The 19,614-nt window shown below is 42.7% G+C and overlaps 2 protein-coding genes across 4 annotated transcripts in view; both read right to left on the reverse strand.

Moving 5' to 3' along the window:
- LOC117256729 (zinc finger E-box-binding homeobox 2) overlaps nucleotides 1-9,141 on the reverse strand; it is a 31,604-nt gene extending 22,463 nt beyond the window's left edge. Inside the window, exon 1 of the mRNA XM_033626334.2 lies at nucleotides 8,804-9,141. Coding sequence (XP_033482225.1) covers nucleotides 8,804-8,864 — 61 coding nt within the window. The 5' untranslated portion in view covers nucleotides 8,865-9,141. The remainder of the gene's footprint in view (nucleotides 1-8,803) is intronic.
- Nucleotides 9,142-14,180: 5,039 nt separating this feature from the next.
- Nucleotides 14,181-19,614, reverse strand: part of gli1 (GLI family zinc finger 1) — a 75,483-nt gene continuing 70,049 nt past the window's right edge. For all 3 annotated transcript variants that reach the window (XM_033627397.2, XM_033627394.2, XM_078169679.1), the window contains 2 exons: nucleotides 19,271-19,574; nucleotides 14,181-19,024 (listed from right to left, as the gene is read on the reverse strand). In XM_033627397.2, the coding sequence (XP_033483288.2) occupies nucleotides 16,461-19,024; nucleotides 19,271-19,574 (2,868 nt within the window). In that variant the 3' untranslated portion in view covers nucleotides 14,181-16,460. The remainder of the gene's footprint in view (nucleotides 19,025-19,270; nucleotides 19,575-19,614) is intronic.

Genomic DNA, 19,614 nt, shown 5'->3' on the forward strand with positions numbered 1-19,614 from the left:
GTTGTAGTTTGACGAGTGTGATTTCTGTTTAAAGGCATGAGCCATTACCAAAATGGTATTCTCATTACTTTCATTTAGTCATTGTGACCCTAATTTGTGATATGATATGTACATGTGAAGTATTTCTTTGGAGATACTTTTCTGGTACCAGTAATAACACAAGTGAATGGCTGACTGACTTAATGAATGAACACATTTATTGCCAATAAAAAACTTGAGAAGGCCATGCCTTCACTGCCTCGAAAAGTGTCTGGTGGAGACAAAGTGGAAATGTGTTAAAATGAGATGTTGCCAGCAAAAGAAACAGAGATTTAGGGAGAGAGAGGAAGGGAGTCAGATAGATAGAAATATGTATAAAATTTAAGACCTAAAGACTCCAGTGTTTCAGGTGGGCCCAAAGATCAGTGAAGCGTGTTAGCTCCATGATGGAATGTGTTCACTCCCTCACAGGTAACTATGTTTATGTACAGTATCTGTGTTAGTGTGTGTGTGTGTGTGTGTGTGTGTGTGTGTGTGTGTGTGTAAAGAGAGTGGGATGTGCAGGTCAGATGAAGGTGGTGCCAGGTGATCACAGGTACAGGAAGACAGAGCGGGAGATTGCTGGCTGACCTCAACCATGCTTTTCTTGTTGTCAGTCCAAGTTTTACTTTGTTTTCTCACCTGGGCTGAGACAAGTACCAACCCTTGTTTGCAGCTAGAATTTCTGATCATGGTTTATACATAAATACTATGGGGTAGGGGCAAGGGTGTAGGTTTGTTTCAACATTTTGGGGGTGAAATATTAAATGGGGGGTCTGTGAGTCCTCCTGAAAGAAATTTTAAGCATCAAACACTTCATTTCCAGCGTTCTGGTGAACTTTTACGGACCAACTTTCATCTTATGATAGAAATGTCACGTAGCTTCCTGCTTCAACCCTACATAGCTGCTTCATCTTTTTTTACACTGTATGGCAGATTGCTTTTGTGGTTGCACACTGCCACCACCGTCTTTACCAGAGGCATTGTTACGTCTGTGAGTTGCATTCTAGCAATTTGTCGAAATAAAAAGCCCTCTGCTACTTTCATGGTTTTATTGTGGGGGACAAATAAATATTGGGGTGGATGTGTCCACTGTTTCCCCCTGACAAAATCTACACATATAGGTAGGGCTGGACATTATGACGTTACATTATCTGCTATTTTTCCGTACTGATTATACTGTAGTGGTATTCTCTTTAATATCACCCAATGGTCTAATTTAGAGCTGATTACTAAATCAACAGAAAATTAATCGTTAATATATTAATCCTCTAGGTCATTTATCGATCAGCTTCTCAAATGTGTGTTATGGATTGTTAATTCACCCCTGGCTCTTGGGTCTAGCAAATATTTTTCCACGATATAGTGACATGTCATAGACTAAACCATAGGCGTAGATTTTTGAGGAACGCAGAGGATACTTCCTCCTCACAATTAAGAAATTATAAATCAGGCCCCCCCTATTGACAACATGAAAGTAGCAGAGGACTTTTATTTCTACAAACTGCAAAAACCTGACTCACAGATGCAACAATGCCTCTGGTAAAGTAGGTGAAGGCTGTGTGCAAACTGCAAATGGTTGCAATCTGCCAAAAAACAGAAGGAAGAAGAATCAAATCTGCAGAACTGACACAGAAAGTACGATGACATTTTCACCATAAATTGATAGAGAAAGGGCACGAATTGGTGCATAAAAATACCCCAGAATGCCGGAAACTAAGTGTTTATTGCTCAAGATTCTGGCGGTGGACCTCAAGACCTTCCCCTTTATATGCCTCTCCCTAAATGTTGAGACAAAATCTACACCCTTGGACTAAACAATTAATACATTAATCAAAATGAAATGACTGAAACAGTAATCAATAACAATAACAACTGTTTGTCCCAGTCTGATTATTTTTTCTACGAGCATTTCTTTGTTTTTCCAGAAAATATACTATCGTTACACGTATCATATCATTAAACAACACGTACAGTAGAAGACAATCCATTTGACCCACCACTCTGTTTGTAGACTCCTATTAATCCATAAAAAGCACATGTTTTATATAACGCCAGCGTCTCTTTAGTCTGGAGAGACAAAATTCCTTTGTTTGTCAGTCATCAGAAAGTGAATTCAGTTCACAATTAAATGTTTTAATTGATGATTTGTCTTTTGATACTTCTGTTAAGTTGTATATTATTTATAATGAGCTGCAGTAAATGTTCATAGTGCTAATGGTGAGTGTAATGACAGATTCTCACAAGAGGAAGTTACTAGTTTTTGGCTTTAAAACATGTAGACAATAAGACAATGGACTTGGACTCAGTGAGAGGTGTAAAGACTGAAAGGCAGGCAGAAAAAAAAGGAAGAGAAGCAAGTCAGAAAAACAAGTGTTAAACTGATGAAACCAAAAACACCAGCAGGTTTGAGGTTTTCTTGCCTCTGAGGTGACTGAGGCAGGTCCTACACAAATGCCACTCCTGTCTGTTGCTGATACACACCACGTATCAAACTGTTCCTCTTTCAACCTGCTGCTCTGCTATATCAAGCCCCTTCACTGGCAGACACTGGCACACTCTCAGCCAGCTGAGTGGCTCTGCCAGGCTCCTCTTCTCTCTCTCCTTGTCTCTTTGTCTTGCTCTCCTCTCTCTCTCTCTGCCACCCATCTGGGCCTTGTAATACATGACAGCTGAAGCAGGGTTTCCAAATTTAATTTGAGGTGTGATAAAACAGCACATATCTATAAATTGTGTGCAGAGAGCCTGCCTATCTGGATAGTTTTAACCTCTTTCTTCTGTCAGACATGTGCAGCATATCAAACACACAATACCCAGGCTGTCTGCACAAAAGGAAGATCCACAAATAGACTTAATGACGAGGAGTCTTGCCAAAGCAACGACAAAGAATGTAATAATAGCACTGCAAATGGCATATGTCAAGAATGAAGAGGGATCAATTTGCAACATCAAACTGTACAGTATGTAAACCTTCTCTATCAGATAAAATGCCTTTGATGTGAAAATAGAAATGCCTGTATATAAGTGAGAAGCCGCAAAAATACAGCTGGTGTTACATGTGTGAAAAGTGCATACCCAGAGGCACCTATATACACACACACACACACACACACATTCACACAGGCGCGCGCACATGCGCACACACACACACCTCACAAGATCTGTGGCTATTTGTGTGATCTTACAGTTTAGAGGAGTGTGATCCTTAGACTCAGCTCTCAAGTTTCTAATGAAGACGTGTTCACCACTGTACTATTCTAGTCTATTAGGACAATAAAGGCGGGTCAATCTGCGTTCTTTTCCATATTTTTCAAATGGAGACTTTCACTCAACCATTATCAAAAGCGGTGGTGTAGATTCCAGTGCCGATCCACCCCCACGGTCTGCACACTTCCGGTGTGGAGAAGCAGACAGGAATACTAGGCACAGAAGCAAAGCAACATAGCCTATTGCAACTGACGCCACTTTAGTTCAGTTCCAGAAGTCACGCGCTAACTCTTACTAACTAACCGATCAGCAGCAGAGGAAAGTAGTAACTCTGTGTGTTCTGCAGAGTAAAATTAGTCTTTCTGTCAAAGGAGCTTGGTTGCTGTGGACGGGAGCAACAGCAAAATGTATTTTTAGCCTCCTAAAAAAAAAGCACCATCAAAAGTAAATTGACATCAGTTTAAGTGTATGCAAATTAAGATTATTTACCGCTTTACCTTATCGTCAGGCAGACCTTTCCAAAGAGGAACTGAAACCGTTATCTATGCTCTCTTCAAAGCCACTCGACTCTATTGACAGAAACAATAATTTTACCTTACAGCACGAAGAAGTTGCTGGTGTCGACTTGATAGTTTAGTACGATTGTTATTAAGTAATATAGCATACATGCTTCGACCAAAATTTGAATACATCAGGAACACTACTGGAAAGCTACAGAATCGTATGAAAACCTAAAAAGAAAAAAAAAACAATTACTGGAGCAGTTGTTCAGTTGCTGATGATGATTACATTACATTTGACCTTCGTCTACTAAGGCATCTGATTGTGATTGTCTGAATAAAGGTTTAATTTCTGTGTGCAGCCCACATGGATTTAAAAGACAAATTGTATGCAGAAGTGTAGAAAAGGAAATGCCATTGCTGCAACATCTCCACAAAAGAGATCCTGCAACTCCAAACAGTCATGTGCAGGAGCTAATATAGCAGAAAACCCCTCTGCATGCATTAATCCTGCAATGGCACCAAAAAACTTTCCAAATAATTCCTCATGGAGTGGATCAACAGTGTGGCAGCCACGCGGCAGGAATGTACAGAAAGACATGGGACTGCTGTGGCTACATCTGAAACATCAGAATGAGCAATAATCGAATAAACATGTGAAAAATACCAGAGGGACTCAATCAAGGGATTCCCCGTTACTGCTGTGCAGATCTGGCATCGAACACACAGAGCTAGGATGGGAGAAATCTGTGACACTTGGAGCTGTGGGAACGTTGAGGAACAAATGAGGAAACACTTAGATTATCCCACACTCTGTCGCCCGTCCCGTCTTTTCTGTCTCTACCCCTCACGCCCCTCAACCCCTCCATCTCTTGTCTTCTCACGCCGAGGAACTGTTTTCGCTGTCTCCAGCCCTGTCAACCCCATCAGTTCCCCACCTCTGTCATCCTCCTCTCCTTTCTTCCTCCTCTGTCCCTCCCACCCGCTGGTACTGACGCCTGAGCTGAGCCCCTTGAAGAGTCCTGGTAATAAACTGTGGTGCCTGGGCTCTTCATTGCTGTCTCGCTCTCCCCACCCCTCATCCCAGAGCGCCGATACATCTGCCGTTAAAGCAGGCCCAGTCCAAAAAGGCCCGGCCCCTCCACTCTGTACTGTACAAGCACGTCAGTCTTTAACGTTCAAATGTTTTCCCTCTATTCTCTCTCTTTCTCTTTTTCTCTCTCTTTTTTGCTGCTCAAGTCCTTTGTGTACAGTGCGCTATGCTCACTGTGGCAGCACTGTGCCAGAAAAACCCACACAAACACACACACATACACACACATGTATGCACACACATACACAGTCACAGACACACAGCTGGGCCCCAGCTGCATACAAAGACTGGGGTTTGGAAATCAATGAAGGAGAAAGAAGAAAAGGGGAAAGGAGTTTAAATAAATTGGCACTTGAAAAAAGAAGAAAAACGAGAAAGAGGGAGTGAGGGAAACAGGGAGAGGGAACGCTCTCTCTTAAAAAGGCACATCAACTCAACAACAGAGCAAGTTTTTTTTCATGGACTAACAAAACATAAAGCACAAGGCAATGGGACTAAATTATGTTTGTAAGGGTGCTCATGAAACGCAATCCTTGATCTGATTCAAGAGCGAGGGGATTGAATGAGTCTGATCAGTTGTGCGGATGTCATTCTGATGAAGACGCCTGCTGAGTTTGAGAGCAGCGGAAAGCCTGTACATAGCACAGCCAGAAGACTTTAAATAAATGACATATTTAAAAACTGGAATCTAAACCGTGTTGCCTCTGCGAAGAGGCAGTGCTGCACTAACGAAGTGTTTTTTGTGAAATTCATTAAGACAGGGAACAGATTTTAAAGGGTTGCTTCATTAAAGTTGTCTTCAAAAAACTGAATTGAGCCCTTCAGTAATTTTCTTCAGTTTCTTCATACATGTATTTCACTGTAAAAGAATAGATTTATCATCGCCTCCATTCATCATCCAGTAATTTTATAAAGTTTTCCCTGTGCACAGGAGAGTGAGTACAGCTTATCAAAAAACAATTTTGTTGATTAAAAAACATGGAATGAATGCCACTATTATCTCGCTCTCATTAAGGGAACAGGCAAATGACCCCACAGTGTCAGAATCATGGGTTTAACTGACTGTGTCTACGGGCCTGAAGCGCAGCTAATTATTTCACACTCTTTGAAACTCAGATCTCTCACTCACAGCCAGTAAATACAGGTCATCATTTCAAATGGATACATTTCCTTCCATTGTCTCGGGACTGTTTTCAATCTGCCAGGAATGAAGGGTAGTAATTTCCTCACGTTGCTTAAGATTGGTGAACATTGACAGTTTTATTGAGGGAGACAGAGACATAATCAATAGGCGCCTTGGAGAGAGAAGAAAAGTCAGCCTGTGTTTTTTCTCTTTCTTCTGGTTTGGAAAAGATCCCCAAAATCGCTGTCTTATGAGTCGGGCCTGCCAAATTCATTTGGTTTTATCAAGGACCTTTAACTCCCTACTCGCACAGCCGCCTCCAGCCCAGTACATTCCAAATCCAACACAGAGCTTTAATACACACATTTCTACACTGACACGAGGATGTACTGTACACGCAACGAGCCCTCACTCACACATAAGCATGCCATCAGGGCAGGCATGCATGCAGATTCAGTAACAATTCGTAGTGCAATTGGGGGAGAAAGCAACTTGAACTTATGTCCTAATTGATAATACATGTAGAGTATATTAAATAAAACAGTCTGACATTTCCTGTTTTTTTAGTTTCTCAGATAAATATAAATTTTTAATCATTTTTCTTTACATTCGCCTTTAAAACGCCTCCACTTATTCAAGATGCAACATGAAATGATAAAAGTTACCAGAAATTGACCAGAGGTGATGCTTATCTTTCCTCTGAGGTCACTGCAGGAATTAAAGGAACTGGACTGTTTTTACTGGTGGTCTGATAAGTGACAGGTCCTTGTCAGTAAGTGTGCCTTTTCTGCTGATAGCTGTCACGGTAGTGTGATGTGGCTGATTTGTGGAATAGAGTTAAGTCGGTCGACAAACTGCTACGTGACAGTCAAAGGTGAGAGTGTGCATGTGTGTGTACGCATGCACACACGAGCACCCGTTATCGCGAAGCAGCCAGCGAAGATCTCACCCTGGTGACACTTTGCTGAGCTTCACACCTCCCTGAATAAAATGAGGAAACACTTACAGCAAACCAATAAACTATATAAGTTAACAGGCTCCTTACAGCAAATAGGTTTATGGCGGTTGTGTGTCACATCAGAGGCAAACAAGCACGCCGCATGGTTTGCAATGGCTTTCATGAACCTCAAAAGAGTTAGGAATAAAAACAGCCATGTTTGTGTTTGTGTGCTCTGTTTCTGAAGTGAAAAAAAATATCCTCTTAGTGATAGCAAGATGACAAAAAACATTAGACACTGACTTAATTATGTGTTTTTGTCTTGGTTTATGGCTATGTTTGCATTTGGGATGATGGTTAGGTTTGTTTGGGGTATCTCACAGCTTCTCCTGCATCACCCAACAACTTTGCATTAAATACAGAGCCAGCAGCAAGGCACTGGCTGGCACACGTCGCCCGCAAACCCCATCAGTATTAGGAAAATTTAGTTTTATTTGGGTTTAAGGGTTCAAGGTTGGGTTTTCATTTTGGCTGTTTATAAAGGGGTTGCAAGTTAAATTAAAGGTTAGAGAAGCAGTCAGTGTTGTGGATAATTTCTGTTTGCTTTGGGTTCGGGAAGTAGGATCTGACTCTCACATAAATTTCCAGTCCTTATCAGCTGAACAGAAGAATAAATGTTTATAAGTGCATCCATGAACAGGTGTGTGTATCCTTACTTGTGTTTGTGACTTCAAAGCCACACACACAAACAAGGAACCACCAGATGCATAGAACAAAGTTTGAACACAGTCTCTTAACTGGGAGAATACTGCTCAGAAGTTCATCTCAGTACTGCTGTAGGAAGCATTCACAGAAACTGATAACTGACATCATGTATAGCTTTAAGGTCATCTCAGGCTTACCACATATTCTAGATAAGGTGATTGATCGTCATGTTAGAATTCAAACTGTGCAGCCGAATTAATCCCACATGCACACGGTAAGCTGCTATAAATAAATGCATGCTTGAAAAACCTTTATATGTGACAGAAAAACTACATAGAAACACCAACTGTGATAGATTTTCAAATGTAATATTTTACTATCTGTGCAGGTTTTTATCATGCAAATGATTATGATTATGAGATCTGACAAAAAAAAAGTTGGGAAATGTACGACACTGTAGCTCAAGTGAAGCCTCGGGGTTAGATCAGTTGTAAATCCCACCTAAGCTACTTTTATCTTATTACTTGTGATGCAGTTTACTCTATATTTAAAATGTGTATCAAAACAGTGTCAAACGTGTGAAAAATAACATGTCATGTTGCATAGGAGGACACAGATAGGTAATAAGGGAACAAGATCCTAGAAAGTTTAAGTCTCAAAGAAAGTCACAGAAAGGTGCACCAACAGTGGACTGTAAGAAGTGTGTTTGATGAAAAAATATTTCTTACTTAAAATAACAAAATCAAAGTCTGACTTTAAGAGAAGTTTTTAAGACTGAGAATCCATCTGAACCACTGATGATTTACCATTGATTAAGAAAATAACTTTTTGAGGTATATAAAACATGGAATGGTCATGAGATTTCACAAAACGCATGCAGCCACAGTCTGTGGGCTTTTATTTCAGGGTTTTGCCCAGATGTGCGCACAGGTAGAATAATCCCAGCGGATGCCAACCTGACGAAAGTTGACTGCTCATACCTGCGATTTATGCTGTGAGGCAATCACGAGCCATGAACGCAAAAAACGTGAAACTGAAACATGAATGTAGTCAAACTGCTGTGCAGCAAACTACACAGCCATAATACAATATTTAGAGTTAGTTTTTCAACAGACTGCAGAGGGAATCAATGCGGATGGCATGAGGGCTCTCTATCCGCTGCAGCAACAGCTGTCTGCATCATTTACCAACTTATTAAAACTTTACAGCACGTTTCTTACCTCGATTCCTCCTGGGGTTGGCTTGTTTCCTCCGCTTGCCCCTGCTTTCTTCTGTCATCATCACGCTTTATTTCGTCTCACAAAAAGTTGTCCAGGGGAGCGGTGCGACTGTGTGTTTGTCCTGAGTGCCTGCCTGAGAATGAATGGTGATGAGGCATCGCCTTCGGTCACAGCGGGAGACTCAGACCTTGATGGGACTCCAAGCAGAGGCGACGAGCCGTGAGGAGGAGTGATGTCAGCAGCAGAGGTTGGCCCTGAGGTTAGTCTTGGCATCGTGAGCTGAGCACCTTCCTAATTTGCAAAGGAGTCAACATTAGTGAGACCTGTTCTTTTAGCCTACAAGTTATAACACCCGTTATACTTTGACAAAGCATTGTCCCGAATCCGCCACATTGCACCTCCTCTTCAGAGAGGGAATCCCGACAGCGGCGATGTATCAGCATGTTCTCATTTTCTCCATCTAAACGTGGGGTTACACTTCTTTTCCTCCGTGCATCACATAAAGAATACGTTGTAATTTACGAATACAGCTTGCGCATTGCTTCTGCGTAATAAGTCTAAAGTTTATTGCTAAGTTATTTAGAGGGAATTGGGCTTGAGGACTTAATCGATGAATTGCGATTCATGCTTGCTGTTTTTCCATCTTTACTTTTCCTCATTACATGTGCAATTTTGAAGCAATCAGATCAGAAAAGCGTCTTGAGGATCTGCATCTGGATCTGGAACGCAAACTCCTCACAGAGAGAGCTTAGTGGGCACAGCGTCTTAACCCAAATCCATGGGCTCCTCTACGAGGTGCAAATGGGGCTGTTAACTCCATTTTGCTACATTTTCAGCACGAGGAGATTACTCTAACTGCAGGTTAATGACAACAGGTATGTGCGCACCCCCTCTCTCCAACCTCCCCACCGTGTTTTATGGCTCGACTGTTATGCACCTCGCACCTGCGCTCAAGTACCCTGGAGTGGACCCCGTCCTGCGCCCCATTCACCCCTGGATGGCTGTAGGAAGTGGTGCATTGACAGTCCTTTGTGTTGCAACCTGGACCGTAATCTGTTTTGCAACTGAAAAAAACATCCGAAATAAAACTCTAACGCGGCGTTCAGGACCCCCACCTTGGCTTTCTAGTGCCCCCCACCTCTTAGTAACTCTGCGAGATAATGCAAGCAAGCCGGGTAGCTTTTCACGGCGTATAATGTGGCCTGCTATAGAGTCTGTGCGAAGTAAACAAACTGGGAAGTAAAGGACAGATTACCCACACAGACTTTTTTTAAGACAGATGATTGTAACACTAAATCCCCCACGACAAATTAATTATAATCATACATGAATTTAGGAGTTAACCACACTATAAAACATATTGGATTAGTATAAAAAGTCACTACAAATTAATTGTTTTAGTCCATGTAGATATATTATGAAACAAGAGACAACTAAATGCACAAAAAAACATCACACACATCTAGGTAATACAACCATAAGACTTCACATTGTAGCATATATTTATTTTATAACTCCACAACATAATTCTGACTCCTTCCCTTTCTGTATACCCAACAATAACTTCAACCCCAAGCACCTCAACACTGCTACTTATTCAACACTGCATGAGCCCAAGGTCACATTTTCAGTGACACCTTTTTCGCTACATCATCAGCTCATGGTGGAAAAACAAAAATACATCCCCCCTTTCTTTCCTTCGCCCATCGTGGCTACTGCTGGGGGTTTGTCTCTTAATGGATTCTGGAAGAGAAAGCATCCTGAAGGTGGGGAGGGAGCGGAGGGCCGAAGAAAGAGAGGGACAGAGGGGTCATCACGGCTCTTTGTGGTGGGATGGATAGAGGAGAGGGAGGAGAGGAGGTGGATGAGGAGGGGGCAATAAACTTTGCTACAGATGAGGGTCACAGAGGTGCAGAGGTGCTTCAGAGGTCCTGGGAGCTGCTTTTTTAATAAGTTATGGTTATATGTGTCCACGCGGTTTTTCAGTGCTTTGGGTTAAGTGTTTTTATAATTCAAAAAGTCAGATGAGTTTGATCAAATGATACATTTCTTACATCTGATTTGTTTAAATGTATAGTATATAATTGTACAAGCAACCTGAAGTTTAGAGCTTTAGGTTTTATTGTGTATGCAACTTTAATAAAAATGCCACACTGCACTTCTTTCGACGGGTTTAACCAATCAAAGATAAATCAATCATTCACAGAATAGCCCTCTTAATTTACATACTTCTTTTAGATGCACTTAATTACGCACCGTTTGAAGGGTTTATTCAGTTGATTACTGATGGACTATGACTAAGATTGGTATGTTTATGCACAGTCTTATTTTGGTTTAATAGTTGTGCGGTGTAAAATGAGGACCCAGCAATGCTGCGGCGGCATAGGTTTAGCTTTCTACTGTCTTGTTAAAACAACAACACACACACATGCACACACACACACACACACACACACACATACACACAAGGAGGACTATGGAGGAAGCAGTCCCACTGGGGTTTTGTCCCCGACTGTGGTCTATGGTTCAAAGCTTCTTGCATGGGGAGGAGAGCCCTTAAACAGCATATTAAGCAGGAGTTAATTATATGCCAACCTAAGTGACAAAGGAAAAGAAAAGCCTCCCTCTGAATGGCAAGACAAGAAAAGAGAAAAGTCATTATGCTGCCCACTTCTTTGCATTTGAAAAAACTCTTATTTTGGCATTTCCATTTGTAACTCTACAGAAAAGAGCAGATCACATTGTAGAGAGGCGAAAACACTGTCTTTGCATCAGCGCCGTCGAACTTTTTACATTAAAGCCTAGGCTATAGCTCAAACCTGTTCAAGAATATAGTATGAAAATACAAAGGCGTGCTCACTTTCTAATTTTGTGGTGAGAAAGAAGCTACGGTCATTTTGCATAACAATCACTTTGGCCTGAGGCAAGAGACAAGACAATGTTTCCAGGAAATGTATCAGTGAAGGTCACAAAGCTTTAGATCTGAATTTATGTGGCTGTGTCAAATAGGTAAAGTTAAACATTACACAAATACAGCAGGCCTATTTAATATTTACATCAATCATGTGTCCAAAGCTGGTTTCTTTCAGTCAGTAAACCTCACTGCAATGATGACAGTCTGAATGTAGTTTTCAAGAGTGAACACCACTTCTAATGTGTTGTAGCCTACATATTTCTGATCTAGGATATGATCTGGTACATTTTCTGGGTGACTTTTATCAAGGTGTATGGGTTATAGTAGCTGTTTCTTGCACTGATATTTTCACAAATGTATTCAACATGTTGCAATAGACTTGTGAGCTGTAAAATGTTATTCTTCCCCCTATTATCTCCTATCAGCTGTCCTCCATGTCAACACCCCATTTGACCCTGTTGTGGGGGATTGAGCTATTGTTTCAAATAACAAATCTGGATAGTTTATGCCAGATTGCAGATCAGTAGTCCGTCAGGAGAACTTCCCCTCGCCTTGGAGCATATGAGTCAACTTCAGCATCACTGCCAGGCTGTAGTGGCTGCCGTGAGTCTACTGTGCCATGCCACAACACCACAATGCCAATATAGTCTAAGCACACTGAGGCCCCTGAACCGAAATGAGCCAGTACTGTAAAAAGTAATGGTGGTGATACTGTTTTAAAAATATCACATTAAAAAAGTTACCGTTTTAGTTCACCAGAGAACATCGGATTACATGGCAGCGTTAGCACAGGACAAGGTGTTACATAAAGTGACGAAAGTAACGGGACAAGATGGAGAAGTCCGTTACTTTCTTAGGCTATGAGGATATTCTGATATTGTACTTTGATACTGGAGCGTATTGCCACTTACCACAGGCGTGTTAAAATCGTCAGGACATTTTCAAAGTTTTCTTGTAGTCAGTTTAACCCATTATTCTGTTCGCTAAAAGTGAGAGTTAGCTAGTTTAGCTAGCATTAACTGCTAGCCGATGCACTGTTGCTATGGTTACCGTTCTTGCGCACCTATTTAGAGAAGGCCATGCGATTTGACCGGGACTATGTTTGTTACATGATTTTAAACTGCTCGACAAGACATTTGACATGTATATGTTTAGTAGCAATGGAGTTATTTCCCAAATTGAATTACAAGTATCTATGATAAGATTATTACTTTTACTTTGCTGTAATGTAGCTAAGTAAGTAGTTCTGTGTCTGGTGGAGGGATACTTCATTGGGTCCCAAGCTAAATCTGAGAGGTGGCAGGGTTATGTAAGAGATGTGAGAGAGACAGAAAATACACAAAATGAGATTTCTGTTTCTTTATGTTTTTTCTCTAATTATGCTTCAGTCTGAGGGGGAAAAATCACTATTTGGTTACACTGCTCATAACTCACTTCCACACTACCATATCCTGTGATGTGAGGTCACAAATAGACATGAACTCATTTTATGGAGTCACAAGCAAAAAAAAGACTGGGAAACCCCTGGTGTATACTATCATATAAAACAGTGTTATGGGTATGAACTTTTTTTTTCTCCCATTTCTTTCCCACCGTCTCCTCTTATTTGATGTCATGTTGATAATATTTTACGAGCAAGTCTGTGTAGTTTTTCTTTCTGAAAGCATTCGGCGGCCCAAAGTGCCAGTCCCCACTGACCACAGAGAGCCCGTCCAGGCACTGATGTCACCAAGAGCAGCCATTTTTAATGCTCATCCACTTACTTTCTGTTGCAGACTAGCAGATCCCTGCAGCTCATAATAGGCTGTCGTGACAGGCAGGTTTTAAATCATACTCATAACAAGGGTTTTTCCAATTAGGATAAAGACAAAAGGAAAGATGATTTAGGATGAATGTCCTCTGCTTTGTCATTTGGTTAGGCTTTCAGTAATCTGGGGGTAAAATGTTGGATCTCCATTATGCAGAATATAGTTTAACTTCTTACAGGGATGTTTTATGACGCATCTATAATATGATGTATTTAAAGCATGACCTCTTAAAACTTACCACGGTTTATGTGCCTATAGTAACTGTAGCATTAGTGGTTTTTTGCACTAATATTTTCACAGACTATAGTTTAACTGCCTGCTATAGACAATGTGTGCAGCATTCAAGTTACGCTATGGGGGCTTCTTTTGTGGTGAATGAAAGAGAAATTCTGTTGGCTATTTTTCCTTGTTCTCAGGCTGTGCTGCACTCTATTGGAGGAAAGACGTCATTGCATTAATCCATCAGGCACAGTGACATGTCATCCAGCAGAGCAGGCGTTATACCCATGTCTGTACTTAAAACCTCCATGATGTGTACAGTGTATAGATATGGCTCATCACAGTATTTCAGTAGTATCAGTGTGTGCTGTAATAAAACACACAGCCACATCACTTTACAACAACGGACATGAAAAGAAGAAGTTTTGACAAACCCTCTGCATCCATCCCACTGAACATCTTTATTCATAAACTGGTAAAATATAGCACATTTGTATAAAAATGTAGAAAATTGTACACAAAATATAACACTTGGCTTTTGTCTATTGTAGTTAATGCTACTATTATAGCTTTCTGTTGCTAAAGGTGATAGTCTTTTGCCAGCAAAAAAAGTCAGAATAAAGGATGACAGTTATAAAAAAAATGCACACATAGAAGGCAACATCCATAAAGTTCATTAATATAAAAAGATAATTTTATACAAAACATCTCATACATTCTAAAGAACAGCACTATCAGTCAATGTTCATGCCCCTATTGCTAGTGTTAGTGTCGTGTTAAAATAGACTATTTGTGCATCTTGTTCTCAGTCACTTTAAGGTGTCTTTGGTAGGTTGTACACTTTTTCCAAAATGCAGAAATGTTTATTCCCGCTAATGCTTAGTAAACTTTGAAGTGAGGCGACTATTTTACTCTGACAAGTCTCGTGAAATGCTGAAGCAATACTTTAACGTGGCCTTATTGAGCCTAGCTGTGCTCAGATGTGTTCTTGAATGACTATTAAAAAAATACTGTGATATTTCTTTATCGCTATCAAAATGAGGTTCACGTGAACAGTCACAAGAGACAGAGACCTTTCCACACAGTGCTGTAGTCAGTGCAAAGCCACAGTGTAAAATTAGTTCTCCTATCAAGAGCTGCAGCCTTCTTCTGTATGATACAGCTCAATAGTTGCAAAAAACAAGTACCTCTGTGTACCCATGATAATATGTGTTTCATTAAAGTGGTAGCGACTGATAAAATCACGCTTCTTGGCTTCCTATCCTTATTTAGTAATGCAGAATTTCCAAATAACTCCTCTTTGGGATTAGAGCCAAAGTGCAGCAGCACTGTATTATGAATGTACCTCAAACATAGGCAACTATTACTGATCTGCTAAGACATACACACCAGCTGACTCGGGTTTCATTCAAAATAGCCGTCATCCTCAGCTGAGTCATGTACGAGTCACAGGTCAGGTTAATGTTTGAATATATCAGACATACTGTAATGTAGAGGGGACTGTTGCACATATACAATATTTGAGCTTTACTTATTATCCCCTATGTATGTACCTTAGAAAGAGCAAATAACTTTCTGTTTTGCAATTATAAACACCATGGGGAAAAAAAATAAGTACACAGCTGCTTTAGGAACACTTACAGTAAACATGTGGAGTGCAAACTCTCTGTCTGGAAAGGCAGTTACAACATACATGTAATCTGAACACCAAAGATTCAAACACCAACGAGTCCTGAGTGTCTATGTGTAGGCTGTGAGTGTTTGTGACTGCATTTGTGCATGTGTGGGAATACTGATATGCCACTAGAGTGTGTTGTTCCTGACGAGGAAGAAATCCCTAGCAATACAGATTAATATTTAGTAGCACCGAGAAATCATTTCTCAATCACTAAAAAGCATAACTTTAGTCTTCACTCAGCTTCTCAGACAACCACCTTAGAAAGTCCCGTCTCAACATTGGCCTTCAGGATCCAAGCAGTCTATCACAAGACGGAGGATGATTTACCCACCGTCTCATTGTCATATACACAACATATATAAATGTATATAAAACGTATTTACATGCATCCTTCTCTGCTCCACTGTTGCCACAGCCCCATGTGACCGGAATGCCTGTTTCGGATAAAGTTCAGTATCAATTTCATATCAGGCATATCGCTCTGTGTCTTACAGTAAGGCACAGAAAAATACCAAGTACCAAGGCAGCAAAGGAACAATACAGCGAGGGAGGTTGATCAGGCACCTTTGGCTTTAAGGTTTGGGGTGGAGATTCTTAACACTTTTGAAACCTGTGATAGGATCACAGCTTAGTCTCAGCTTCCAACCAAAATATACTTTAACCTGTCATTATTACTGTTACATGTGTATCCAGTAGCAACAGACCCTACAGAAGTTCAAGATCCTGGCTCGAATAAAGGTTCATGTGTTGGGTTTGTGTGTAAAGGCTTATGGGGATGTATAAAAAAGCCCAGACTCCTGATCCATAGCATGAAATGATCCCCTCAAAAGTTTGTCTACCTTACCGTAACTTAACTTCCTTGCAATGTACCATGTAAAATCAATATGAGCAACAGCATTTAAGTGTTTTAAATCCCAGCCCGGTTACCTCGGACGTTAGGCTGCATACATTTCTATGTGGGATCTCAATTAAAACATTAAGAACTGGTCAAGGCCTCAACTTGATTGGTCTGGAAAAAAGATACCCCAAAGTCTCCTTCTAAGACAGTGTGTTCAGGTATTTATTCTCCCCAGCCAGCGAGGTAAGCATGGACGTCATGTCGCCTACAGCCATGTTAGACAGGCCAGAGCCTGCAGCTAGACTGACAGAAGTCTGGGGCGTGGTGAGGCGGGATGAGGCCTGTGAGGAAGACCCTGGCTGAGCCTGAAGGGGATTGTTGATTGGGCTGAATGAGGAAGACTCAGCATCATCGATGATGGAGGTGAAATCTATACGCGCATTATCAAGGTCCAGGTTTTCTAAGGCATTGGAGATGGGGCCAGATTCAGGATAGGGAGCCATAGGGGCAGGCTTTGTGCCACCTGTTGGGTCCAGGTTGGGTTCCATACTGTGCTGCTGGTTGAGACAAGGTCCATTCTGGGGGTCCATGTGTTTGTTCATATCCATGTTTATCTGACCTGAATAGTACATGTTGTTGTTGTTGGAAGGAGAGAACATTTCATTTTGCTGGTGCTGTGGATGCTGAACTGGAGGAAGTCGGACCGCTCGCCTGGGGCTGGAAGTTGAGTGGACGGGGCTGAGGTGGGGTGGGCTGCCCAAGTAGCTTCCTCCTGCCTGTGACAGGCTGTTCTGGCGGCTGAGAACTTTCGGTCCCGGTGGGGGCCTGGGGACCACCATCTCCTGGCCATAACAGCCTTGGAGACCTGTCAGCTGTTGGTCTTTAGGTGTCACAGAGCTGGGCCCTCGGCTGTGGGATGGAGGGCTCATAACCAGGTTCTGGTTGGGGTAGGACGGATAGGGCTGGTTGGAGTAAAGATTCTGGTTTTGGTGCTGTGGACTGTGCTGCATCATCGCTGTCTGGGCATTCATATCAATGTTATCAGATAGAGGAGGAGGCTTTATTCCACTCTGCTGCTGCTGTTCTTGTTGCTGCTCCCACATGAGTGCTTGCTGTGACTGTACATAGTTCCTCACCATCATCTCCTTCACCTGCATCATGGGGGTTTCTGACCTCTGCCCATCAGAGAGTGTAGTACCAGCACAGCCCAAGCTCAAGCCCCCTCCACTGGGGAACGAGTTCTGGTTCTGCCCTTGAAAATCACAGCTGGGATTGTTAGAGTTTCTCATCAGGACCTGGCCTGTCTGTTGTGGGTAACCCTGAGTCTGCTGGACGAGCATACGCTGCTGTTGGAGCTTAGCACTTTGACAGGCATTCCCACCTCCCATCCCAGGGTGGAACTGCTGCTCAGGCTTAATATTGAGTTTGTGGGTTCCATCAGGACTGTTGTAGAGGCCTGTCTGATTGCTGAAGTGAGCTTGTGTCTGTTGAGGCTGCAGGCTAGGGTCTGAATACTGCATTCCTCGCTGGTTCTGGAGAGCATGGTTGGAAGTTTGGATTTGGCTGTGGGAATCACTCCAGGCGCCTCCAGCATCACCACTCTGGCCTATGCTGGGGTAATGGGGGCCTGAGGGACTTAGCTGGCAGGTGCTCATACTGTATTCGGCCTGTTGGAGAAGTGTATTAGACATACCCTCTGAGTGAATAGGCCTTGCTTGGCCCATTGGATTTCCACCAGCCCTGGAGGTGACTTCCCCTCCTTGGTTCTGGTAGTGTCCTTGCATGTAACCCTGGTCTGGGCAGCTCAGAGAATCATGGCTTGGAGACAGTTGGTTTCCAAGAGAACCTCCAGCTACTCCAAGAGTTTGATGCTGTTGCTGGTATCCAATGAAGTTTCTCTCTCCTGGGGGCATCATCATGGAACGATCCCTAGCATCCACAGGAGCAAGGTGGGGCTCTATACCCATAGCTTCCATCATTACATTCTCCGTAATGCTAGGTGGCCGAGGGGAGTACAGGTGGCGGGAAAGACTGGTGTCAGAGCCACGGTGCTGCAGCGCATTCCTTCGGCCCATCATGGCTACATTATTAAGGCTGTTGAAGCGCTTGGGGAGAGCTTGTGGGTCAGCTACTGATCGAACCGGGTCACTGGCTCGCCTACTGTTGTTACCTGGAGCCTGGTGAGGGTAGACAACACCAGTGCCATACTCTGTGTTGGCACTGTGCCTACGTGGACCACCTTGTTGAAGGAAGGGAGGCAGAGGCTGCCCCCGGTACTCACTCAAAACACCTCCTCTTCTGCCTGGGGTGCCTGGCTGCTCCATATTGGGTAAAGGAGTAGGTGGCGGTCCACCAGTTGCTGCAGCATATTTAGCCTTCAGGCTGTATTGCTGGGCAGGTGTTAAATTAGGAAGACCTGGCAATCCTCCTCCTCCAGGACATGGAGCTCCTCTGCGATTGGTCTCAGGAGATAAGGGGTCTCCTCCACTCTGCTCTGGGCCAATGAGGTGACATCCACCGCCACCTGTTCCTCCCATTTGTGAGACCTCACTGGAGCGACGGCTGGACAGATAAGGAGACACCATGGAGGACCGACGGCTGACAGTATATGCAGAGCTTAGGCTGCTGGTGCCGCTTCCTCTTCTGTCATTAGAGGAGCAGCCAATCGAGTTGCCACCTCCTAACTCGTGATTGGACAGTTCCATGACTCGTCGATTTGAGAGGAGTGGAGAAGGTGCACACATTCCCATGCTCTCCCCTGGACCTGTAAATGAACATACAGATGGAGGAAACAGCTTAGAAAAAGTTCCTCAATATAAACCAAGAATGTAAATTGAGATGTCCCACTGAAATGATCCCTGAATCCTTTTTCAGTCATAGGCCAGTCATGTTGTAACAATTCAACTTTCAGGCCACCAAAAATCTATTTTGAGCAACAACTTAGACTTCACTGATTAACACTAAGAATATGTCCACAACAGAGATCTGTATATTTAATCAGAGAACATACCAGGAAGTGCAGGTAGCTTGTTACTGGCACAGCGACCAGGAGGGGTCGGCCTGCGGATTTGCTTCAGCTTGTCAATCTTCAGGTTCTCCAGCCTCTTCAGAGCCTGTGCTGACATTCCCATTGTTCCCACACTTCCTGGCTCCCCTCCTCCACCTGCAACTCCATCCTCCAGTGCTGTGAGATCCTCCAGGCTGCCAGCTGCATTTAGGTTCATCTCCACTCCACTGTCATTGTTGTTGGCGCTCCCCAGTGGAGAACGTTCACTACTGCAGGAGGACTGACCACCCGGGCTCGGCTGGGATTTCTGAAAGACGTAATATAATGTATTGCCATGACAACCCTTT

Source organism: Epinephelus lanceolatus, chromosome 1, assembly GCF_041903045.1.
Source record: "Epinephelus lanceolatus isolate andai-2023 chromosome 1, ASM4190304v1, whole genome shotgun sequence".
Lineage (NCBI taxonomy): Eukaryota > Metazoa > Chordata > Actinopteri > Perciformes > Serranidae > Epinephelus > Epinephelus lanceolatus.